At 38.0% G+C, this 27,093-nt stretch overlaps 1 protein-coding gene across 1 annotated transcript; it reads right to left on the bottom strand.

Moving 5' to 3' along the window:
* Positions 1 to 669: 669 nt before the first annotated feature.
* Positions 670 to 26,890, bottom strand: ppp2r5b (protein phosphatase 2, regulatory subunit B', beta). Its single transcript, XM_056268715.1, has 13 exons — positions 25,251 to 26,890; positions 18,638 to 18,834; positions 17,285 to 17,386; positions 17,065 to 17,157; positions 15,015 to 15,145; positions 14,845 to 14,904; positions 13,126 to 13,234; positions 7,104 to 7,157; positions 6,969 to 7,019; positions 6,193 to 6,312; positions 5,906 to 6,033; positions 5,706 to 5,807; positions 670 to 2,023 (listed from the first exon to the last, which is right to left on the bottom strand). Exons 1-13 carry the CDS (start codon positions 25,444 to 25,446, stop codon positions 1,855 to 1,857), a joined length of 1,512 nt encoding a protein of 503 aa, XP_056124690.1. The 5' UTR covers positions 25,447 to 26,890; the 3' UTR covers positions 670 to 1,854.
* Positions 26,891 to 27,093: the final 203 nt, after the last annotated feature.

Raw genomic sequence — 27,093 nt, 5'->3', positions numbered from 1 at the left:
CGTTTATAGGACAGTCTGACATCACTCTAATTACAATTCCCATTAATCTAGCCTGGAACATTACAACACACTACATGTAAACTTAACCAAACAAGTTTTAAACATCTGCTCGTGTTTTAGGAATGAGCTGAATGACATCAGCTTCATGCTGTGAACATGTTATCGGCTGGACTAAAACTAAAGGAAAGGGCCAGCATTGAATCAACACGTTTCAGAAGAAAAGCTATAAATACTGTAGGCTACAGAACCCAGATGTATCAAAGGTTTTGATTGAAAATAATGACAAGTGTTCTTGATGCTGAGTTTTCATGTTTACATCCCACTTTTATACATTCATAGGCCTATCCCAAAGACGCTTGTCCCCCAAAAATACATTGCTATGTTTAAACACAAGACATTGATCAAAAGGACAGTGCAACTCTAGTTTAAGTGATGCTACGTATGCATACAATTTCAGTCCATATTTATTGCCGTGTCTATTCTATTTCATTTTTCTTTTCCATTTTGTTCCTATGAAATGGGATGTTTCTGCAGATACCAGCTTCCTCAGAGGTCAAACAAAGTGTGTTAATCCAGATGCTTTCTTTTGAACAAGAAGCTTTTCTCATCCTTTTCTCAATAAGACAGATTACTGTAAATGAATAATCAACAATGGCAGTTCATTTGAGCGTTGATGCACACTCAAAGTGAATGGTACATTCTGATCTAATCCCTGTTTTCTTCTAAACTGTAATAAACTTCTCTACAACATCCACGCATCAGTCTCTTCCTAAGCTTTCTCAATATGCCTACACACACAGTTCCTTCCCATTAACAATACTCTACATCAATAAATATAAGCGACATAAAACAAATATACAAAAAATTAAGACATAAATAAGACTCTGTCCTCTCTTGAAATTGTACTGAAACACAAAAAGAGAATGTTTGCAAGCAATTTGATTAAATGAAATAAATAATAATAGAATAAATAAAAAATAGCCAGACACACATTATTCAAAACAGATGAGAATATTGCTAAACTAAAATGTTTTGAATGTTATATATAAAAAACATAAGAACAGACTAAAGTGTTGTCACTTCAGAACAAGTTTAGTTTTACCTAGCAGCATACTTCAGTCATGTTTATGAGGTGCTACACTAGAATACCCCCACCAACACTATAATCAGACAGAGATATCATATTTATAGATATATATATAGATATATATATATATGTATATAAAAACATCAGTTATATTAGCATAGAAGTAGTACTTATAGAATAAGCTGTAGAAGTAGGAACATTATAATCTGTACTTTTAAAGAATTTTCATCTTTAGGATCATCATTATTCATTCCTCTTCAGAGTTTGACAGTATGCAGAGTCTGTTGGTTGATTGACGGGGGCTCGGATCGGGCCCGAGAAACAGAGCCAGTTCTGGAATGACAGTAATGAACAATGTACGTGTTTGATTTCGAGTGTGCGCATGTGTGTCACCTCATGCAGTCATGTTAAAGTTGATGATCCCGGTGCGTGTAGGAATTGAAAGAAAAGATGCAGAGAGGCAGGTGTGTGAAGCATATGAAAGAGTAGGACGCATGTGAGAGGTACTCATTTTTTTCTCTTTTATATCTCACTCGTTGTGTGTGATGTGTGCTTCGGTGTTTTTTCAGATATCTACATATGGACAGCCTGTCGTACATGTGCTTGTGACGGTCGTGTCTGCATGGTGTGTGCATGTGTTCGTGTGTGTGTTTTCAGACAGCGATTGAGGCATTGATCGGTTCCCAAGTCAGGTAATTATTGTGTTTTACAGTGCTGTGACACTGTATGTGTGTCTGTGTGTGTGTCTGTATGTTCGCGTGTGGTTTCTAGGTGGTGTTGGCAGCACTGGTCTCTGACTGGCTCTTGGTAGTGTTCTCTCTCTCCTGCAGGTTCTTCTGGTTTCTGCTGGCCTCAGCCAGACTCTGCAGTCGCCTCTCATGCAGATCTTCCAAATTCCTCCACAGCTCGGTTCGCTCCCTCTCTTTCTTCAGCTCCCTAAGGAAAGGAGAGGAAAGAGGGATAGGGATGAGTGTAAAAAGGGTTTAGATAAAGATAAGACGAAGATAAAAAGAATTGAAATACTTTCTGTGCTCACAGAAATACATGTGAAGTCATCATGAAATAAAAACTCATTTACCTTTTTAATACACAATCCTGGTCTCATTGGCGCATGTTTTATTCCAGAGAATCAAATCATAGAAAAAATATAAAATAAAATCAAATACAATTGCCCCCATGGAATTGGTTTTCAGTGGCATTTTTTACTGTTATGAGGGCATATTGTTTTTCTAAAAATATGCAGACAATGTTATTTTAATTTTAGTTAACTTAATATGCTATAATAGTATTTATTAATATTTACAATTTTAAAGCTTTTATTATTATATTTTCATTTTTCATTTTAAAAGGGTCATGAATTGAGAAATACAATTTTAATTGATCTTTTGACATATAAGAGGTCATCATTGTGACTGTAAAATTATCCTGTAAGAACTTCCAAACTTCCTCGTTAGTCCAAAAACCGTTTTTATTGAAACCAAGCTCAGAAAACGACTCGTTTCGGATGTTGTCCCATTATTACGTCATAGTCCGACCACCTCTGCATAAGAAGATCAACGCCTAATTCTGCATCATTGCCTCTTTAGCCCTGCCCACCGATGCACGCATGTCATGTAGTAGTAAATACGAGAGAGACGAAAACACAGGATTACACCAGCAACAAAATGATAGAGAATCCTCAGAGAATTACAAGACGTTTTGAAGTGCCGAGTTATCGAAAAAAACAAAGTATGTACTGTTTTTGTGAAGATAAAGTACATACTTTTGAGCGTGTAGCAGATTAGTAGGCAGGCTTTGGGAGATACTACTTTGTCGTTACTGCGTTTTTAACGGACAGCTCTATCGCTTAGTTATGTGCATCCTGTCATCGTTTAAACTGCCCTGTCAATCATCTTGTCACAGTTTAAATCCTCATTTAATTTTCTACCGTTTCGGAGAGAAATATAGTAGCACGTTGTTGATCTGCCAGTCGTGGGTCTTTCATGCGGAGACTCTCCTCATGTGTTTGCAATTTGTATAATGATGCATTTAAAAGTTAATGACCAAACGTATTATTCCAAAAGTTCACAATGCTGTTGCAAACAAATTGAATAAATATATTTTCGTCAGGTTAGATACTGATTAAAATCACTCAAACCCCTTTATCTAAACCTCTACTAAAGTCCCCATGAAATCAAAATTGACCATACTTACTTTGTTTGCCTAAATTGATCGTTTTGTGGTGAACAATTCATCCATGCAAGTCAATCCACACAAAAAATATTTTTGGCTTCGTAATCTTTAATCAAATTTTAAAAAATGCCCCTCCCCTCTGCATTGGAGGACCTTGCCCGATGACGTAGGCTTAACGGTTTGGGTGTCTGCTTAACATCCATAACCACGCCCCTCCAACTGACAGTAGACAGGCTGAATGAAACACCTACTTTTCTAGATCCAATCAGGTGCTAGTTGGAAAAAAAGCCACGTCCACTATTTTGCCTCATTTAGTATTCCGTTTCTCTCGGAAATACGTCACAACACTGGAGAAAAGTCGTTTGCAACTTCCGGTTCACGGGGACTTTAATCGTCGGACTCGCACATCTGCCATGTTTGTAGTTTTTTAACAGTTTTTATTCGTGTTTGTAGTTCTGATCGAATTGTTGTCCAATTGTTGTCCATTAAGAAAGCGAAGCTCCAGTTAAAAGACGTCTAATAGCCATTCAAACACAGCCCTGATATCTAAGCTAAAACTAGGCAAAATTTGGGCTGTCAAAGAAAATTTAATAGATGTCTAACCATAGCCCAAGAATAGACGCACAGGCTACGCATAGAACATGTCAAAGAAATGAAACCAAACACCTTTAATCACTGTTGACTGCTTACATGATGGAACTCATACATCTCAAAAGTTATTTTGGCAAAAACTACCAAATTCACGGTTATTTTGGTTGGGAGTGAATTACTTATAGCCGGACAATATCGGGTCTATCTATAATTAACCTAGACGTTGAAATGACGGCTATTGCTTGCTGGGTTAGTTCGCTTCATTTGACTGCGGATTCGTTTTTAAACAAGAAACAGTTTGACGCAGGCTTTTCGGAGAGACTGTGCAGTGCCAACTACAATGGATCCGACAGTAATGTCGCAACACACAAGTGTGAGTAACCGAGTTTTTACCTTGTGCCACTATTGCTACAGACATTTGATATGCACTGAGGATTTATACTGCAGTGCCGCAGTCAAACTGAATAGTTGTGATAGTTGTGATTTACTTTTCTTTCCTTTGGCATTTGGGGTTAATGCATTGAATTATTATCGAATACGGAAGAAATGACGTAGAGAACGCTGCTTTTGTTAAGCCATTCGCTGTAATCCTAAATAAAAGTTTCAGAGAGCGACCTCTGTTTTGTCATTAGTAAGACATTACAAAATGTTTCAATTTACATAAAACACGACACTGCAAATGACCATATATACGAAAAGGATGAACTATGAATAGTATATAAGAACAACAGTATGACAAACAATGGTACACCCATTCATAATTCCACTTACACAAAACACTGTAAGTCATCCTTTGTCAGTTATAACTGTGGTAACTCCAAGTACTTAAACAGCTAAGACTTGGCAACCAAGACCAAGCATATGTATTATGCATGAATGTTTCACAATGTTGGCAACTATAGGTAACGAGATATTTTCAACAACGGAACTTTTCAAAACAATCCCACATGTTTAATGGCGTAGATGTTGACAATTATTTTAATATGCAAAACTGTTACCCAATCGTAGCAGTGGCCTTTACTTCCAAGTCCAACGCGGCACACCCATCAAAACGAAGTGTTCGAAAGAGAGGGTCAAAAACAGGATTGTAAATAGTTTATTACTTCTAAATTAGGATGCTTTTTTGGTGTAAAAATCTTGATAACATTACAGATAACAAGCAGTTCATGACCCCTTTAATGTTGTTGTGCTTGATTTTTATGTGTGTGTGATTTTATTTTTAGTTCTAGTCATTTTAGTACTTTAATCTTATTTTATTTTCGTTTAATTTTTTTAGTTTTTTTCATCTATTATTTATATATAATTTAATTTCAGCTTTATTTGAATGAATACACATTATTTTATTAGTTTTAGTTTTAGTAAACAATGACAACACTGACAGGCACGTCCATTAAAGTCAAAAGGTATACGAGAAATAGGCTTTTACCTCTACATTGAAATAAACATTAAACACAAAGGTAGTTGTAAATCAGATCAGAGATCATACACAATAAATGCTCTTCTGAAGCAGATTTTAAATAATTGCTCATTATGTTGTATTATTCAGCCCTCTACTGTCTACGTTTACCCCCAAACTCTGGTTAATTTCTGAACCTGACTTACTTCAAAAGACTTTCCTTTCATGTGACGTCACCATTTTTGTTCTTTTTTCCTTTTTTACAGTATTTGAATTTCAAATATAATTTAATTTAACTCCTGCCCTCCAACCACGTGGCTTCATTCTTGTATGTAATGGCCACTTGATGCAACCAATTCAGTTTGGTCCTACACTTGAAAGATCCAGTTTCATGTCATATTACAGTAAAATGAGTTGTAATTATGTTTCATGTTAACTTTAACACAGTCCTGTACTCACTTCTGTTTCTCCACTTTGTAGGAGGCAGTGAGATCATCAAAGAGCTTGCTGTTCATCTCCATGAACGTCTTCAGCACATTGTAGATAAGAGAGATGATCGTCCTAAATAAGACAACAGAGAAATGTCCAAAGCAAAAACAGTCTTGATTGATGTCAATAGCATTAACGTTATTCTAGACGTATGTTAGAATGATACTGACTGGTTCCAGTGCTCTTTGGAAACTCTGTACAGTGTGCCAAAGACCAGAGGCAGGATGACCTGGCAGTTCTCCTCTATTAGACTCAGAATGTACTCATTATTCCAGAAATACAGAGCCCGCTCTGCGACCTGAGGCAGAATAAAGAGAGAGAATGAGGGAAGAGAACACAAACAGATGCGTTCATCACCTCCGCGTGTTCACAAGTACTACAGGCAGACGCCTGACAAGCAGCGCTGGTGAATGACACAGTGTGGGAGGAATGCTCCGGTGTGAAAGAGCAAGCTGACCTGGAAATGAGGGCTGGAGATGCAGGCAGAAATCTGTTTGAATAGAGGCTCCTGCACACGGATAAACTGAGATGGTTCAATCACGTCCAGAATCTCCTCGATCTCCCCCAGGAACATCACCTGGGTTCAACGTGACAGGGTTATATACTGTACAAACACACTAACAAACATTTCCAGGCAAACACACTCTTTGAGCGATACGTCTATTTGAAATCAGAAAACGTGAGTGGATTTCAAAACTCTTTCGGCAAAATGTGACTTAACAGATGTCTAAATTCATCAGCAACGATTAACGGCATTGACAAACAACAAATAATACATATACAGAACAACAAATAATACATAATTACACAGAATGTGAAAAATAAAATATATAAATGGGACGGCTTCGCAATAATCATATATAGCTTAGAGCGATTAGCAAATCAAAGGCTGCAATTTAATGAAATAACTAGTTTTATACACTGCGTGTTTCCGAGTGATTCATCATTATAATTATCAAATATTCATTTTTTATTTTACAGTACAATTGTATTTTACATCGGTAATGTATTTATCTTTATTTTAAAACACTACTATTACTGCTATTATTATTATTATAGTTATAGTTATTATAAACATAAGAGTTCCATGAACATGTTGTTAAATTATTTAAAAAATATTAACTTAAAATCTCAGGGGGTACTTCAGGTAAATATTTGATGTCTAAGGGGTTAATCTGAAAAAAGATGTTTGGTCTGAGAGGTTAAAGTGTATGTATGCAAGGCTTTTCTTACCTCTTTCTGAGTGCATGTTTTTGGCCAGTATCTCAGCAGCCCCCTGATGATCTAATGAAGTACAGAAAAAGTTTGGTGTAACAACGCAGTGGTATGTATATGAAGTTGCATGACATAATTAAAAATTCGACGTACGTGTTCTGTAACTGTGGCATCCTTCTCCATGAATTGCACCACACAGTAAGCCAGCTACATGAAAAGAGCACAAAAAAGATTTTTAATAAAGTCACTTCCAGGCTTTCTACACACTATAAGTGTCACTTACTTCAAAGGCTTATTGATTTTACCTGCAGGTGCCTTTGATTAAAGTGTGTGTGTGTGTGTGTGTGTGTGTGTGTGTGTGTGTGTGTGTGTGTGTGTGTGTGTGTGTGTGTGTGTGTGTGTGTGTGTGTGTGTGTGTGTGTGTGTGTGTGTGTGTGTGTGTGTGTGTGTGTGTGTGTGTGTGACACTGAGAAAAAGATTACAGCCCTTATCTGCCTTTCATGGTTTGATCTGAAGCACTGAGCTAACTTCACAAATAAACCATTCTTCTAATCAAGATCCTAAATGCCACCACATGGCTTTATCATCAATCTGCCCACACCGGGAGTTTCTGCAGCAGTCAATGCATTGGCGCGTACCTATACTGAACAATACATATGTAAGTGTTAATAATGTAGGTATAGCTGCTAGATGTCTGTCAACAAATGTGTTTTGATTGCTTTCTGGATTTACAAAGAACAGTTCTATGTAAAACACAATGTGTAGCATGTATAAAACATAGGTACTGTGCACTATAGCAAACCTGCAGTATAAGCTGGCTAGATGTAGTGAATGGTAATTTAGCAGACATTACAGTAGCCTACTTTTTTCCTAAAACGTTGTTCAATTTTATGAACTTTTAACAGGGACAGTCCCCTGGAAGAACCTTGTATTATTTGCCTTGCTCAAGGGCACAGTGGTGATAGCACATGTCCTGTTCCGTGTGAGCATCACACCAGACACCTTCTCTGTGGTGGAGCTTGCCTTTTTAGTACAGTATGTGGGTGTAAGTGAGAAATCCTGGGTTAGGTGCAAGCTTTAGAAATTGGATAAAGTCCATAACAACTAACTACAAAAATGAAAATATATATATATATATATTTAATATCTTAAATATGAGGGAAGAACACAAAACAAAACTTGATGTCAATCTGATAAATTATTAGTCAAAAAAGGCAAACTACATGTCATGCCTGCCAACCAGAGTGTCTATGATAGCCACCAGAGGGCACTCCTCCTTTCTTCTTTATCGCATTATGAACTGCATTTCCCATGACTCATTGCCGGTACTGATTGTATGTTGATTGCTTCCACCTGTGTATTATCATCTCGTTTATGTTCTTCTATATAAAGGCAGGCGTACAGGGTGCGCGTTCGGACACTCGAGAGGTCGTGAGATATTGCACACGTTACGAGTCAGTTAACGTGATAATCGTGTCAAAGCAGCTGGTACACGGCACGACTGTCCTGCAGGAATTTTATCCCGAGCCGGCGGTAATGGTGGGCAGATCGAGGCTTCGTGGAACACTGAAACAGTTGAAGCAAATGTGCCATTTTGTGTCGAGGCTTCGAAACAATCCGACACCCGTCTCCACGGGGACCCCTAGTGGTCAGAACAGTGTAAATGCAACAAAAACCCGGGCCAAACTATATGTTATTTTATCAATTGTCAGGGTAAATTGTCAAATGATCATTGTCAATTGCTCCGTAAAAGTTTCGAAGCTTCATGAAGCAGTGTTTTGAAATTGCCATCACTAGCCGGCGGCAATCACGTGAGTTTTCGCGCTAAACACAGAGACCGGAGCTTTCAGTGTTGCAAGCAACTATAGCTTCAGATAGAAAAATGACAGAAATGTATGTGCAAATGATTTGTTGAAAAGCAGAGAACAGTAGCCATTCCTTTCAACATAAATAACATAAATAGAGAGAGAGAGAAGTGTGTGTGTGTGTGTGTGTGTGTGACAGTGCATGCACACGCTGTATAATTGCTGCCACTGAGCTATAGTCCCATCGATCTAGCCTGTGACGTGGTTGTGTATGATTTGGCAATAGGGGACAGCCTATACGCTGGTGAAAATCGGGCCGACAACCCGAATTTTTTAAACATGTTTAACAATTATCGGGAGGTCAGGAGGTGCTCGTAAATCGCTCGGCTCGGCTCGTAATTCCTCTCACACGCTGCGTGCCGCGACCATGCGAGCATCACCGATTTCCACGCGATCATCTGCGAGCTCGTAAAACAGCAAAAATCGCACCGTGTACCCCCGCCTTGTTTGTTAAAGGGGTGGTATAATGGCCTTTTCACAAGATGTAAAATAAATCTCTGATGTCCCCAGAGTGTATGTGAAGTTTAAGCTCAGAATACCCCACAGATATTTTTATATATAGCATTGAAGCTTTTTGAGGGTGAGCAAAAACGCAGTTTTTGTGTCTGTCCCTTTAAATGCAAATGAGCAGCTGCTCACACAGACATGCACTGAAAATGTAAAAAAAAGTTTAGCCTTTTATGTTCAAACCGGAGTCAGAAAGATGGTGAGACTCAAGAAGAAGTGACAACATGTAGAATGCAACAGGACATTTCTGAATGGTTAGTTGATGAATTTAGGTAGCTTATGTGTAGTTATCTTCTAGTCATTGATTAGCATATTCTGTCATGATAATCTATAAATCGTGTTCTTTAAACAAAGCTGCTTAGGGTAGGGTTTTTGTCAATTTTAGGGTTAGTGATGTCAGTAACCCGGGAGGAATGTCGTGTAGTCCCTACCAGCCGTTTGTTCTAGTCCTTAAAAAACTATTTCTTTAAAAGGAAATATGTCCCTTTGCTTTGAGCGTTGAGCGTCGGAACTTTGCAGATGTTGTTTATGCTCAAACAGCAACATTACACACTAACTAAAGTTAGAAAAGTGAATTCATAATCAACCACCCCTTTAATGTGGTAGCTTATTAGGAACTGAAAATCTGGTTATCAATACAATATACTCAACGGTTTTAAAGTGATTTCAGCATGCATAACCTATTCCAGACTCATAGTTTCAAGAAAGCAACTAAGAGCTTCAGGAAAAACCAATGAGACTATACATAACTGAATGATGACATCCTTAGTCTGTACACACATGCTGCATTTATTTCCAGATTAATATATTCCCTGAAGAGGAAAAAGTCACAAAGCACCTGAGCCTCAGAGATTACAGGCAAAAGGGTAAGAAAAGGATGTTTTTCTAAAGGGAGGTTACGTACATAAGTGTGTGTGTGTGTGTGTGTGTGTGTGTGTTAGTGTACACATGTGATATGGCCACGAGTGTGTTTTTTGTTGCCACGGAAGCCCTTCTGAACCGTTCCCTGGGTGAGCTGTTAGGATTGTAATAGTGTGTGTGTGTGTGTGTGTCTACTTTGGAAGAGGTGATGTCACATAAAACTTCTGTCTTTCCCCAGGGGGTGAGAGCCCTGTTAACTCCTGTTTTCTCTCTCTCTCTCTCTCTCTCTCTCTCTCTCTCTCTCTCTCTCTCTCTCTCTCTCTCTCTCTCTTTCTTTTTTCAACAAGAACATCATAATTATCCTCTTAGTTTTCAGTCTATGCAGTGCTTTACAAAAAGATTAAGATGTTTAGCTTGCGAGGTTGTTTATGTGCATGTGTCAGAATGTTTATAGAAGATAATGGAAACCTGTTTGCTCTCAACATAAAAAATCTCACAAATATATCTTACAAATAACTTCATATGTCCCAATTACATAACTTCATATCTTACAACTGCAACTTTGTTAATCATAAATACAACTTCATCCCATAATTGCAAACTTAATTTCTTCGTTTGTAACTTTATATCTAAAAATTGCTAATCTTAAATCTGAAACTTTACATCTCACTTTTGTGCCTTTATGTCATAATTGCTACTTTCTTTTTCATAATTGAGACTTTATATCTGACAGTTGTGAAAATGATGTAATTCTCACTTCATTCTCCTTTTTAATTTGATCTCACAATTGTATTTTCTTTAACTCTGAGGTGGAAACATAAGTATGTGTGTGTCTGTTTGTGTGTGTGTGTGTGTGTGTGTGTGTGTGTGTGCCTGGTATTCCCTGCGTTATGGTTAACCTTATTGTCCCCACAAGGTTAGTAATACCAGTATTTTTTTTTACCTTATGGGAACATCTTTTCTCATCCCATGAGAAAAACAGCTTATAACTCATATGAAATGAAATGTTTATAAAATGTAAAAATGCAGAAAGTTTTCTGTGATGGGTAGGTTTAGGGGAGGGTCAGAGTAGGTGTATATAATATACAGTTTGTACAGTATAAAAACCATTATGCCTATGGAGAATCCCCATAAACCACATATTCGTGTGTGTGTGTGTGTGTGTGTGTGTGACGTGTGTGTGTGCGCACATTTTCGTATATTTTGTCTACCTGAGAACCAACGGTAAACTGTAAATTACTGGCAAGTAAGGTAAAACTAAAATTAACTCTCAACACTTTACAAGGCTTTGGTATGTTTTAACTTGGCACGAGATAAAAATCCCATACCCAAGAGACACCTCAGTGAAAATATATCCCCTGGTGTCACTCAGTAGTTTGAGGCTCAATGGGGACTAAGCTCTAATCATCCAGGATAAATCCCCCAGACTTAACTCAACCACTCACCATTAGTTCCTATGCAAACAAATAAAATAGTAACCAAATCACAACAGCCACGGGTTACACGGAGGGCAAAAGAATCACTGAAATGCACACTTAATACTGGTGACAAAACCGTTTATAAAAATAGAGTTCGGTATTTAGCCTTTCATCTCGCTAAGAGCTCTCTAGAAATGTGTGATGTTCTGAAGAAGCCTTGAGGGAAGTGTGATTAAGGATTTGGCTGCGCTGTCCTTCTGTTTCTATGGAAGCTACATAAAATAAGTCTGGCCACCCAAAGGCATTCCCTGGGAGAGCTCTATATGTCCTTGTGGCGAGTAGGAAGTATAAACAGCCCGGAGTGTGGGCACTGAATTATGGATGGGGTGATATTGACAAGGGAAAGGGCGAGTGTAGGAATGTAGGACAAGCACTTTCAGAATACACACACACACACACCTATAGACATATACAAACAGGCAGTACTAATATTACACAATCACTTTTCAGATATAACATGCTGTTAATATGAGGAATAATATACTGAATCTATTGAAAGAATGCATGTGCACTACATTACAGATATTTTTATATAGCATGTTAAAGTTTTCACTTTTTCAGGGTGAGCAAAAATGCACAGTTTTTGTGTCTGTCCCTTTAAATGCAAATGAGCAGCTGCTCCCGGCACAGAGGGCGGAGCTTCAACAGCTCATGTCCTTTTACCTCACACAGACATGCACTGAAAATTTCAAAAACTTTTATGTTCAAACCAGAGTCAGAAAGATGGAGAGACTTAAGAAGAAGTGACAACATGTAGAATGCAATAGGACATTTCTGAATGGTTAGTTGATGAATTTAGGTAGCTTATGTGTAGTTATCTTCTAGTCATTGATTAGCATATTCGGTCATGATAATCTATAAATCGTGTTCCAGGTGTTATGTAAATTTTAGCGTTAGTGATGTCAGTAACCCGGGAGGAATGTTGTGTAGTCAATACCAGCCGTTTTTTTTTTTTAAGTCCTTAAAAAGCTATTTCTTTCAAAGAAAATATCTCCCTTTGCTTTGAACTGAGCGTCGTAACTTTGCAGATGTTGTTTATGCTCAAACAGCAACATTACACACTAACTAAAGTTAGAGAAGTAAAATCATCAACCACCCCTTTACTGTATCCTTGCTGAATAAAAGTATTAATAAATCCTAATGACCCCAAACTTTTGTGTGTAAACAGTCATAGGCACACACACATCAAGGCAAGATGAGTTCTGACTTTAATGCAGTGTCCCAAACTAAAATTGTATTAATGTATCAAATATCAAACCAAGTGTAATTGACAAGTGCAAGTGTAAAAGATTTTCTAGCAATGACTTAAACCCAACTGATCATTTTTGTGGATGTATGAAGTAAATTTTCATTAGTATTTAGCCCCCCCTTGTGGCATAATATCCCATTACAGTCCATTAATTAACAGTATGAGATCTGTATGTGTATCCCCAGTGTGGCTGTGTCTGGGCGTCTGACTCTGACCTGCGCATGAAAAATGGAGAGAGACTTGGCAGTGTGCAGGGGGATCAGGACCCTCACCAGGAACTGCTTGTGCTCTGATTTGAGAGGCAGAGCAAAGCCATTTATGATACTGGAAAAGAGGAGAGGAGAGGAGGCGGAAAAGAGAAAAGGGAGTATAAACAGGATTAGTATCAGTCGTCCTGATGATGCTCTGTACACTCATTCACCACATTATTGTTCATCAGTTAATCTCCCACTAACCCCCCACCCCACACATCCTTCCTCTCTTTCTGCCCATCTCCTCCTCTCTTTCTCTCAAAATCCTTTAGTTTTATCTTTGTTCTTCTACTCAGTCTGTTCCTCCCATTGCTTAACTGTTATTTAATTCCATTCCATCTACACTGTCTTGCTCTATTTCTCTTTTATGCAACAATCAACTCTCTATCCTCTTCGCTCTTTGTCTCTCATTTTACATACTCAATCTTTCTCTAATTCTACCTGTTATCTTCCCCGTCTCTCCTTCTGTTGCATTCTTCCTCTTTTCTTCTTTTTACTTTGCTTATATCTTATCTAACTCCACACACACACACACACACCCACACACACACACACACACACATATATATATATATATATATATATATATATATATATATATATATATATATACTGTATATATATATATATATTATTTGGAGAAAAAAAACATTTGAAACAATTGAATAATTTGGAAATCTCTAAATTTAAAATATATTTGATTTAAATTTGTGCTTTTTTTCTATTCCTAAGGAACACTGATAAAGCTGTTTAAATATATTTTGTAATTTCTGTATTTTATGAAATATACATTTTATTTATTGTTTAAATATTAATATAACATTAATATAAAATATTATAAATATTGAAATATATTTAAAAAATGTGTAATAAAAAAAGGATAGTTATGTAAAGATATATATATATATATATACACATCTCTCTCTCTCTCTCTCTCTCTCTCTCTCTCTCTCTCCCTCGTTCTACCTCATTCTCTCTTCAATAGTGATCAGAGAGATGTGTGGGTGGGAGAAACTATAAATACTACTGGCATCAACCTGAATTTAGACCTCCATCCCCAACACTCTGACTCATGCCTCCCCCTGGTTGTCTCTCTCTTCCCCTGTTTCTCTCTGTCAAGGGTTTGCTTTGTTTATGCTATTAAACACACTGAGGCACCATTTTGTATACATTGAACCCAATATGCAAAGCAGCACTGGTTTCGCAGAGAACATGGCTGTGAATTACATGGCTGTACATGCTAAAGAAGGGAAACATGACTGGGGAACAGGCAGCAGGTACATGCAGCAAGCGCTCATGTCGGAGATCTTTGTCTGAATCACCACCATAAAGCATCTCTCCAGTAATCTACTGCCACATTAAGTTGTGTAAAACTATAATTTACTCATTCAAGATAGATTATAGTACAAATGTCGTAAGATATTAAATTGCACCTCCTAACACTGGAAACAATGAATAAACCACAGGGATCTATCTTATAATCTTCTAATTTATGTTGGTTTGTTTTGTTGTATTATTTTCATGTTATCACTGTGAAGCTGCTTTGATACAATATGTATTGTAAAAAGCGCTATATAAATAAAGGTGACTTGACTTGACTGGTTTGCTATATAAACATCATCTGAGCTGATTGTTAACACAAATTTAGTGTGCTTTCTATTATGAGTTTGAAAGAGTATCTACCTTCCCAAAATTTCCAGAAGTTCAGCAACTCCATTGAAACGCTCAGTTTCATAGATGAACCTGCAGAGTTTAAAAGATGATGATGATATTTTAAAGACGAACAAAGAGCAGTTATTGTCTGTGTAATATCAATACTGGTCATGCTTTTTGTCTACATGACTGTGTCTGACCTGAGGAAGATGTTGTTGATCTGTTTGCGGATGTAGGCCCTCAAGCCCAGGAGTTTGCCATAAACACGGTGCAGGATAGTCTTCAGATATTCTCTCTCTCTGGGGTCCTCACTGTCAAATAACTCCAGCAGCTACACACACACACACATACAAGTCAGCCTTTTTGCACTTTATTAAAAGCACTAATCATATGTCCTGACACTTAAAGGGAATGTTTATAATTGGTGTGAATGATAAAGTTTAGCAGTCTACCCTTAAAAGAGGGTAGACTGCTGTGTTTTGACTGATATGATTTAACATCTCATATTTCTGCTCTAAGATATCAAGGCCAAAAGAAGAAGAAAAAAAAAAAACATAAAATGTTCAACAGTGTGTGCCAAAACTACAAAATAGCAATGTTTGTCTCCAAACACTGGACTTGAAGATGGACTAAGATTGCCTTGACTTTACTTTTTGTTTCATTATATATTTATTTTATTTATGATAAAATAATGATAATTTATAGATAAAAGAAGACAAACAGAATATAACATACAAAAATTAATATTTATTTATTTAAATATATATATATATAATAAAAAAAGATATATATATATATATAGTATTATTAATTAAACTGAATTACATATAATTAAATTAAACATATGCAAACTATATATATTCACTATTATGCAGTCTTTTCAGTTTATAAGGGGTTTACAAATATTAGAAATCACACAGTATATATACATATATATATTGTATTATTAATTAAACTGAAACATATATAATTATATTAAACACATGCAAACTATATATATACACTCACCTAAAGGATTATTAGGAACACCTGTTCAATTTCTCATTAATGCAATTATCTAATCAACCAATCACATGGCAGTTGCTTCAATGCATTTAGGGGTGTAGTCCTGGTCAAGACAATCTCCTGAACTCCAAACTGAATGTCAGAATGGGAAAAAAAGATGATTTAAGGTGATTTTGAGAGTAGCAAGACGTTGGTAACTGGGATTTTCACGCACAACCATTTCTAGGGTTTACAAAGAATGGTGTGAAAAGGGAAAAACATCCAGTATGCAGCAGTCCTGTGGGCGAAAATGCCTTGTTGATGCTAGAGGTCAGAGGAGAATGGGCCGACTGATTCAAGCTGATAGAAGAGCAACTTTGACTGAAATAACCACTCGTTACAACCGAGGTATGCAGCAAAGCATTTGTGAAGCCACAACACGCACAACCTTGAGGCGGATGGGCTACAACAGCAGAAGACCCCACCGGGTACCACTCATCTCCACTACAAATAGGAAAAAGAGGCTACAATTTGCAAGAGCTCACCAAAATTGGACAGTTGAAGACTGGAAAAATGTTGGTCTGATGAGTCTCGATTTCTGTTGAGACATTCAGATGGTAGAGTCAGAATTTGGCGTAAACAGAATGAGAACATGGATCCATCATGCCTTGTTACCACTGTGCAGGGTGGTGGTGTAATGGTGTGGGGGATGTTTTCTTGGCACACTTTAGGCCCCTTAGTGCCAATTGGGCATCGTTTAAATGCCACGGCCTACCTGAGCATTGTTTCTGACCATGTCCATCCCTTTATGGCCACCATGTACCCATCCTCTGATGGCTACTTCCAGCAGAATAATGCGCCATGTCACAAAGCTTGAATCATTTCAAATTGATTTCTTGAACATGACAATGAGTTCACTGTACTAAAATGGCCCCCACAGTCACCAGATCTCAACCCAATAGAGCATCTTTGGGATGTGGTGGAACGGGAGCTTCGTGCCCTGGATGTGCATCCCATAAATCTCCATCAACTGCAAGATGCTATCCTGTCAATATGGGCCAACATTTCTAAAGAATGCTTTCAGCACCTTGTTGAATCAATGCCACGTAGAATTAAGGCAGTTCTGAAGGCGAAAGGGGGCCAAACACAGTATTAGTATGGTGTTCCTAATAATCCTTTAGGTGAGTGTATATAAAAGGTTTACAAATGTTATAAATCACACAAAGCCTCTATACCTATACCTCTACACCTATACCAGCTCTGTACCTGTAGAACAAACTTCTGGTCCACGTAGCGCTTGGCAAGAGAAGGCTGGAAATCTGGACTCTCAAGAAAGCGTAAAAAGAACTCATACACCAACTAGATAAAAAAGAAAGTATAGGAGGGAAAGAGAGAGGAAATGACATCGGAGCTGGGACACAAGCTATAAAGTCCACGCTGGCAGTGTATGTGTTAGTGTGTATGAGAATTTGAGATGTACATGTACCTGTAAGTGTGGCCAGGAGGCTTCCAGAGCTGGTTCATCCTCCTCTGGGTCAAACTCAGGGTTCTCACTGGGTGGGAGGGTTCTAAAAATGTTCACTGAGATCTACAGGAAGAAGAGGGGTTGAAAAGTTGTATTTCGCTTCCCCAATACCATTACTGCCCCATAGCAAATGAAATGTAAAGAACTAAGGTCAGAAATCTCTCAGATTTCATCAAAAATATCTTCATTTGTGTTCCGAAGATGAACGAAGGTCTTACTGGTTTGGAACGACATGAGAGTGAGTAATTGTTGACAGAATTTTCCTTTTTGGATGAACTAGCCCTTTAAACAAACTCACCTGCCTATGATTTTCTATTAATCTTTATGAGCATTATTATCTTGTTTAAGGTGTATTTGATTAGGTTTGGAGCAAAACTCTGCAGGTAAGTGAACCTAGAGGGTCCAGAGTTGATAACCTCTGTAGACTCTATCATCAAATTCAATCGTTCCCTTATGTTGTGAATATTTAGATTAAAGGGATAGTTCACCCAAAAATGAAAATTCTGTCATCATTTTCACAACATTGTGTCCAAACATGGCTTTCTTTCTTCTGCAGAACACAAAATATATTTTCGAAGAATGTTGGTAACCAGACAGCATTGGTTACTATTGATTTCCATTGAAATCTTCTTTTTTGTTCTACAGAAGAAATAAAGTCATAAAGGTTTGGAATGACATGAGGGTGAGTAAATTATGACAGAATTGTCGTTTTTAATAAAACCTGTCATTTGTCATTTTTAATGTCCTTTTAAATCACTGTAATTCTTTTCAGTGCTGCTTTTCTTTGCAACAGGTCAGTATAGGTTCCACCTTTATTCTCAAAACGCAATTGCACAATGTTGTGCCATTTCCGTAGACAGAATGTAAGTAAATGGAATTAATTTTTAAAAGATATTTCTGTACATTTTCTATTGATCAGAGCAACAGTCATTGTTACTTGATTTGCATAATTGCTCTAGTAAACAAGGGGCTAAAACAAACAAGCATATGCAAATAAACAGCACTATCAGACACCGTAAATTCATTCTTAGTGAATTCCCCCCTTTGTCTTTCAAATCAAAACATAAAAGGACCAGTTAACAAAAATCAATTGCTCCCCAATTAAGGTGTTTTTGTATTTCAGCTACATACAGTACAGAGCTAATGTAGCTAAACACAAAGAAACGTAAATGCTTCTGAGTCTTTAAGTGCACTTTAGTGCATTGGAGATCCTGTACATCCCTCAAAATGATTTATCTCCCTCTGCCTCCTCTGCTCTTTTATCAAATCCCATCCTACTCCATCACTTTTTCTCTCTTTCGCGATTCATCTCACCATCTTAATAGCCTCTGGGTAAAGGGGTTCGATGAGGACTCCGCGACTGGTGGCCACGCTCTCCACAAGCTCGTTCAGCGCAGCACGTTTGATCTCTTTCCCCTTCAGGTCGGCGACACAGTCCAGAAAGTCAAAAAGCACACAACACTGCTGCAGCTTCTTACAGAACAAGTCATGAAGTTCTGCCACTGGAGCATCTGAGGGACAGGAAGGAGAGGACATGTAATCTAATATATATGTATACACACAAATATACTGCACATTTACCATGAGTTTACTATATTTTACCTAGTCTAGCCAATAAGCCAGGCATTGTATACTATGAACATTGTTAATTCTCATGTTCCTCTTTTGTAGTTTGCTTTGGATAAAGGTGTCTGCTAAATGCATAAATCTAAATGTGATGTTTTTTCTTCTTTTTCTAAAAAACATACCATGATAAAACCAGAAAGAGTCTTGAAATCCCATGCACATAAATCTGATATATGACCACAACTGTATCATGGTACCACCACAGTACTTTTTTGTAATGCTACACTCTTAGAAAACAAAGTCTAGTGGGTTTCTACATAGAACCCAAGTGTTCTTTACTCAATTTAAACAATCTTTTATGCAAAAAAGATTCTAATGTCTTAAATGATTGCATAATTCTTTCAAGTTTAACAGAACCTTTTCTCCTAAGAGTGTAAAGCGATGCAATAGAAGAACATTTTTGGGTTCCCCAAAGAACCTTTCTGTGAACAGTCTTTAAAAACTGTTTTTTCTTAGTGTAGTGAAGAACATTTTTGATAATCTTGAGAGGCTTTTCCCACTATAAAGAACCTTTTGTGCAATGGAAAGGTTCCATGGATGCTAAAGTTTCTTCATGGAACCATCAATGCCAGTAAAGAACCTTTATATTTATGCTCTCCAACAGAACAATAACATTAAAGATGGTTGGATCTATAGACACTTGGATCTATAGACAGACTATATTAATGCAGATTTCTTGAAGTGGATAGACGGGATGCTAATGAGAAATGAGTGGAGGAGTCTGGTGCTAACAGGATTAGCGGGTGCTATCTTTAACCCTGGGCTGTCTCGCCCTCTGTGGACATAGCGCCTCGAGGCACAATAACCATGACAATCCACTCCATTCATCTAAAAACTCAACACAAATACATACCCTACTGTTCCAGTACTTCGACATGTGAATCTCTCTCTCTGTCTCTTAATCTCTCTTTTTCATTAGCCTCAGCCTGCTACTTCGTACAATTACTCTCCATTAAAAATGGATTAGTCTTAACATTCACAGTCTGCCACAGCTAGAGTCATCCTAGAGTCAGAGTGCAGTAGATAAAGTCAAAGGAGACAGATAGACCAAGAAATCAACAAAGCGAAAATGACGATTGCTGAAGTGAATGTGATGAAAAGAGGCTGGTGTGATTGTTTGTAGACAGGGGGAAGGATAAGGTGCAAAAGAGCATGACACAGCCACAGCAGTCTGAACAGAAAAACGAAATTGTCTTGGGAAAAGTGTGAGAGAGAAAGAGGGTGGAGACACGAGGAACTGGAGATGTACAGAGAATTAGAGGAAGAGCGAAGCTGAGAACTGAGAGAATGAATAAAATTAGTATTTGAAATTAGCTTAAATCATGGAAAGCATGTGAAAACCATAATTATTAATTTGAAAAAATAGCAGCCGTTTTACGTCTAAAGTTGAATGATATCGCTCTAGTTAGACCAGTCGTCACTCTAAACATGGTGTAATGTTGAACATGCATAGCTGCTAAATATAGTGGCCAATAAGCAACAGTGGGACGTAGAGAGAGAGAGAGAGAGAGAGAGAGAGAGAGAGAGAGAGAGAGAGAGAGAGAGAGAGAGAGAGAGAGAGAGAGAGAGAGAGAGAGAGAGAGAGAGAGATGCATAGTATAGGGAAAGAAAACAGTGCAGAGAGAGCTGGAGAGATGATGTCATCCCTCTTCCCTGTTCCTCTCCTCATGATCTCCTTTTACCCCTCCTCTCCATCCCTCTCTCACTGTCATTCTCTCCGTGGATCTCTTTCTGTGGTAGTGTGATTTTAATGAGTAAACTGTGTTTTCTGTGGCTGTTGAGTTCCTGTATTTTTGAGCCACCACAACCCATAAAACAGCCAAGCAAAAATAATGCATGACAAAACAGGAGTTTTGAACTGTCTCACATGAGATTTTTTTTGAGAATGTGTAATGATCTTCAAATAATATTTTAACTTGTTTCATGGACATCATGATGTTAATTGATCATTTAACTGCAAAACTGGCACAAAATACAACCACAGTTCAATTGACTGTGCCAGTTCTACTAGTCCTAGGATAAAGATATGTACAGTATATACTTTTCATCAAAAGTGACAGTAAAAACATTAACAATGCTAAAGAATTTTTTTTAAAATAAATGGTGTTCTTTTGAAAGTTATATTCATCAAAAAATCCTGAAAAAAATAACAAATTAATATTAATATTATTATTGATAATAATAAAAGTTTTTTTAAGAACCAAATTGGCAAATTAGAATGATTTCTGAAGGATCATGTAACACTGAATACTGGAGTAATGATGCTGAAAATACCATCACAGGAATAAATTACATTTTAAAATATATTAAAATAGAAAACTGTTATATTAAATGTTAATAATACTTAAATAATTCACAATATTACTAATATATTATTAATACAAATAAATAAATCCAGCCTTTGTGTGTGTGTGTGTGTGTGTGTGTGTTTGTGTGTGGGTTTTCCCTTTTCTACATTTTGTCCTCAACAATAACTCTCCCTTGGTACACTGTTCCTGCACTTACAGCTTCACATGCTTATCCATTTCACTCTCTCGCTTTCTCTAATGCTCTTTTTCTCTTTCCTGTCTCGATAATCACTCACTCCCTCTTTTATTCTCTCCCTCTTCCTCTCTTGCCCTCTTTATTGATCGAAGGAGGCCAGAGAGGGAGCGGGCCTTCTGTGTACTGTAACCTTACACCAGCCCTGACCAGCTGGACCCTGCAGGAAGAAGAAGGCAGATATATACCCACCACTATGTTCTTACCCTGAAATAATAATTCACAACTGCAAAATAACGGTGCAGTAATCTTCACTTGCTAATAGATATGAGATGCTGTCATAGCTAACCCAACAAGTGCAAATTCTCATTTCTGTTTCACTTATGAAATTGATGAGTTTTGAATGTGTAGACGAGTCACAATGCGAATGAGGCTGAGAGCTCTGAGCTGCCCATAGTCCAATTGGAAAACACTTTCCCTCCAGCAGTGACAGCTATTTACAGAGACACACGCTCACAAACTCACGAGGACTAATAGTGAAGTCACTCCAGAGACTTAAGTGGAAACAACAACACAAATGAACTTGAAGAGCAGAATTTGAATGTTTACAAATGAGAATATAAAGCACCACCAATGGCTCACAATATCGCACCCTGCAGTCTTTTTTTTTTCCGGTAACTAATAACCCAAGCTAGCAAACCTGGCAGTGTTGGCCATATTTTTGGCTGGTAAACCAATTAAAGATTCAGGTCATGTTTTGGACTGATAGAGCATCTCAGCTGTTTTCTTCACTTACTTTCTATTACACACAAGCACAGACAGGGGCTCACAGGTAAATTCACAGCCCAAACAAACACTCACATTCTATATTAGGTAGAGTCTGTCAGGCTCCACTAAGCTAATCTTGTGTTTAAAGAGCATTATATATGTCACATCTAAATATCCTGTGCCATTAATGGAGCTTAAATCTGTAGCAGGTACATGTTAAACAAAAAAAAAACACAACTTTTTAGCACACTGATAGTAGAGTTTTGCCAATCAATAACTGCCATAAACTCAATCTAACACAAGCACCCAGAATACCACAAAGATGCACCAGAACTGTGCATTTTATACAGATATGGGTTAAGAAATAAAACCAGAGTTAAACCTACAACCAGTCATAGCGCTGAAGTTAAATCTACTGGACTTAGTAAGAGTAAAAGAGACAGACATTGATTAACACAGGAGATGTATCTCAGTGTCATGTGAATGACTAAAAGCAGGTCAGTTGGATGGTTAAGCAGGACAGAGGCTCAGTCTGGACCCCCTGTGACACACCAACTGGCAGCAAAACCTCAACTGGAGAGTCCCGTTAAAACTGGCACCACTAAATCCTACTTCACTGGAAATGTAACTCAGATGATTCCTGCCTTAGACGAAGTGAATCATATCCTGCTGAAGTGTGAGTCATGAAGTTGTGTGAGAACTTGGAAAACCTATGAAATTTAGTGCCATCCATGAAATACTGTGGAACAACACTGTATTATTTGTGGTTATTCATAGCTACTCTACAATGCATCTATGCATCATAATCCAATTGCTTATTTAAGACTTACCCTCCACAAATATGATCAGTAGCTTCCCAGACACTTAAGAGTTTCTCCCTCACTTCATGTGGATGACCGAAATGAGCATATGGAAGTGTAAATATCAGGGTCTTCAGACTGAGGATACTTTTAACCACAAAGATTCATAAATGCAACAATTCCAACTTAATTTCATTGCATTCAATCCACTTAAAGGGACAGTTCACCCAAAAATGAAAATTCTGCCATCATTTACTCACCCTCAAGTTGTTCCAAACCTGTATGAGTTTCTCTCTTCTGCTGAACACAAAAGAAGATATTTTGAACAATGTCGGTAACCATACAGTTGATGGAGCCCAGAAGTCAATGGGGCCCATCAACTGTTTGGTTACCAATATTCTTTAAAATGTCTTCTTTTGTGTTCAGCAGAAGAATGAAATAGAGGGTATGCACGTGATATCACCGTCAGCCGGAGTGACTGCGGTTACGCCCACGGAGTGGCAAAAAGATTGAGTGGCAGCATTGGTTTTCAGCGTGAATGCCGAAAAAACACACAAAACACATCTAAAACGGGAAAGAGCTTTGAGATTGACTGTACAAATAGATTTGACAAGAAATCTGAAGTATATTTTTACAGAGGGCCGAAGGCTAGTGAAAAAAGAAGCAAATGTATCGGTACAATTCACAGAAACAACTGGACTCCAGACAGCGAAACGTCGATTTGCAGTTTTAATTTTGTGTCGATATGTTGAATTTTGGGGTTAAATCATACCCTATTGTATTGTTATTGTATTGACAACTCTTCTTAAATATTTACGATATTATATTCTGTATAATTGGATGTTTTTAAATAAACATTGACAAAAACTATAAAAGTTTTAGGGCTGGACGATATGTCAAAATATATAACATTGATATAAGTCAGTGTTTCTCAACCTCTCCTGCAGGGACCCCCTGACAGGCCATGTTTCTGTTTTAACCCTGAAATGGCACACCTGATTCAAGTCATTAAAGGCTTAATGAGTAGTTGACTAATTGATTAATTGAACTATTCCTACTCTAATTACTCATTAAGCCTTTAATTACTTGAATCAGGTGTGCCATTTCAGAGTTAAAACAAAAACATGGCCTGTCAGGGGGTCCCTGCAGGAGAGGTTGAGAAACACTGATATAAGTGATCACCCGGATTTAGACCTACCTATATTGTATTTATATAAAGCGTTCACAGGCAAATTTGCTTTACGTATTTCCCGGCATGTAAATCAGGCACATACATATGTCAGGAAACACGATTCCTGGCTGCATGTCAATATCCATGGATCACTGGATCTTTGGTCATTTGTAAGGAACACTATATTGAGTCCAACCTTTAGTTTAAATTAATAATCGTTTGTTTTACTCTCGTTTTTGCAGTTTTCCCTATTAAATCCAGCCAGTCTGGCTAAGGGGGTGTCCGGCGGGAAAGTGACGCCAATGCATACCCTCAATTCATTGAGGTTAAGAACAACTTGACGGTGAGTAAATGATGACAGAATCTTAATTTTGGGGTGAACCATCCCTTTAACTAGTAAAACAGAAGTTTACTTGCGCATTTGTGAATCATTTTCATTTCCATTCATTAAAACTGCACAATGGATTTCAGATTCCCAGCAAGCTTTGCATGATTGACTGAAGATGTTATACAATGTGCTTAAGCCAGATACTATTATGGTTTATGTTGCTTTACTTAATAATTACTATGCAAATACCACTGCAATGAACAGTTTCTTCTTTCCTGCTATTCTTGCAGACTGTCATGCTAACTAGTACTGCAATAGACTCATTTGAGTTACTTTGATACATCTAATCTTATTGGTGTTACTCAGATAACTTTCTGCTACACAAGATATTTAAGTTGAGTTGAATTTAATGTTACAACCCCCCATTTCCAGTATAGCCAATTTAAGTATTTAAGTTCAGTCAAAAAAACATTTATAGGCCTACATCTTTTAAATTATGTACCCTTGAATGATGGAAGCATTAAAGGAAAATCTGCTGAGTCTAGCTGTGCTCCTCGGAAGATTTAGTTACATTTGGCGTCCTTATGGAGGTACCATCTCTTAAGGATGCTCAAGAAGACACTGAGTTCACCAAAATGGCTGTAATAGTCTATTTTAGTATCAGGGACAGGGAATGAATAATTATTCTCATTACTTGCTAAATAACATGTCATTAAAAACAAACCACCTCACGTCCCAGTTAAAGGAACCTACCTTTAAGTAAGGGCAGCGGCGTGAGCTCCACCTGGGAGCTCTGATAGCGGAACTGTGAGGAGCTGTGGGACCGTCGCTGCCGGGCACGGCGCATCGAGCGGCGGGGGAAGCCGTCTACCTTCTCCGCGCTCGGCACAGAGAAGCCCGTGGTCGGCGAGGATGGGCTCGACGGAGGTAGCTTCGTGGGGGTCTCCATCGCTGCAAAGGTGGTTCTCGGCAGAAGATTGTTCGAAGGAGGAAGCCAACCGCCGGAATAGGCACCCAAAGCGCCTTGTTATTGAGTCAGAAATATTTTTTTTCTTGGATTGAAAAAGTAAAATGGACAAACAGGGATCGACTATAAACAGAAGTTATCTAACCTGGTCTAAATTGTAGACAGAGGGATGGTAGAAGTAAAAGCTATCAGTGTTCAATTTGACGCGTCTCTCGCTCGTGTTACATTAAACCCCCCCCAAAAAACGAGATTAGACACGGAAATAAGCACAAGGGTGAATGTAATTGTCTATATCTTTATGGAAAGATACTGGTGTGAACACATATTTCTACAATAAAGACATCTCTGCCGTACTGTCGTCATCAGAAAGTCATCGGCCTAAATTTGGTCTTTATTTAAATATTTATAGGCTAGAGGCATAAATCGGCACTGTATTAAAACTCGGACGTAATAAGCATTCTATCCAGTGATCATGGGCCAATTAATCCATGTTGAAAAACAAATGGGCGATTTAAATCCCGTCATTTATCTCCTCCATACAGGTAGCCTACAAATGCAGCTCTTATTAATTAAATGTTATCGTCATATTACCAGTCCCCAGTTCTGCGCCTCAAGTCCTTTTCAGAGCCGTCCAGCGTCCCCCTATTAAATCCGTTATTGTACAGTCGGTTCGGTTCGGTCAGATCCACACAGGGCGGGGATGCTTCAAACGTGCCTACATGTGTAAAGCATCACGGCGGCCGCTGCAGCACTGATACCCCCTTCTACCTCCTTCCCTCAAATACAAGGAACCGCTGTTCAATTACTCCTATCACAAGGATATAACAAGGACAGTCTCGCTGATTTTGTCCGTCGTCCTTCCTCCCCGCTGATAGCTCGTGTTTTTCCCCCGTTTCTTTATTTCCCAGCAGCCAGTGTCGGTCGTTGTCTTCAGGTGGTGCAAGTAGATGTAGATGCTACACACTGCAGATGACGCTCACGCGCTCTTATTTATTTATTTACTTACTCATCCTACATTTACGCGATCCTATTCTAGACGTCGCGATGTTATGGTTATACCGTTTGCTCTATTCACCGTTTAAGCGACTTTATGTGCTATTTGTTTTTATATCATCCCTATCGTTTTCAGACAGCTGTTTTCTACCTCAGCCCCTTCCTTCTCCTCCCTCTCTTACTGGCTGACACAGTCTCTGTTAGCCGCTGTGTTTTGGGACTGTCAGGTTGGCCATTGTTCTTGCTTCATTCGTTCATTCTTTCGCGCGTTCACCGGTCGCTGTAACCGCTGATTTTTGTTCAGTCCGTCGCTAAGGTTTTTTCGAACACGCGTTTTGTGATATTAACCGACCGACGACGACGTGTCGCTGACCTACCTAGAAGACTACTAAATGTGATGCTGAACGTTATGGGCGTTTTGGCTATCGAGAGACCGTCCCCTGCTGTACCACTGAGAAAGATTGAGTGCTTTTGCTATTGATTGATCGTTTTAAGTGTATAAATGAGTCAATGATAAAGACGAATATAAAAAAGAACAAAAATAATTATTTTAACAATCAAATTCTTAAAAAAAAAAATATATTCTAATATTTATGATTTAATGTCTCTAAAAATATCCAGTTGTTCGAAAACATT

Source organism: Rhinichthys klamathensis, unplaced genomic scaffold (genome assembly GCF_029890125.1).
Source record: "Rhinichthys klamathensis goyatoka isolate OS25496 unplaced genomic scaffold, OSU_Roscu_1.1 h1tg000275l_1, whole genome shotgun sequence".
Taxonomy (NCBI): Eukaryota; Metazoa; Chordata; class Actinopteri; order Cypriniformes; family Leuciscidae; genus Rhinichthys; species Rhinichthys klamathensis.
This window is presented reverse-complemented; position numbering and strand designations above follow the sequence as displayed.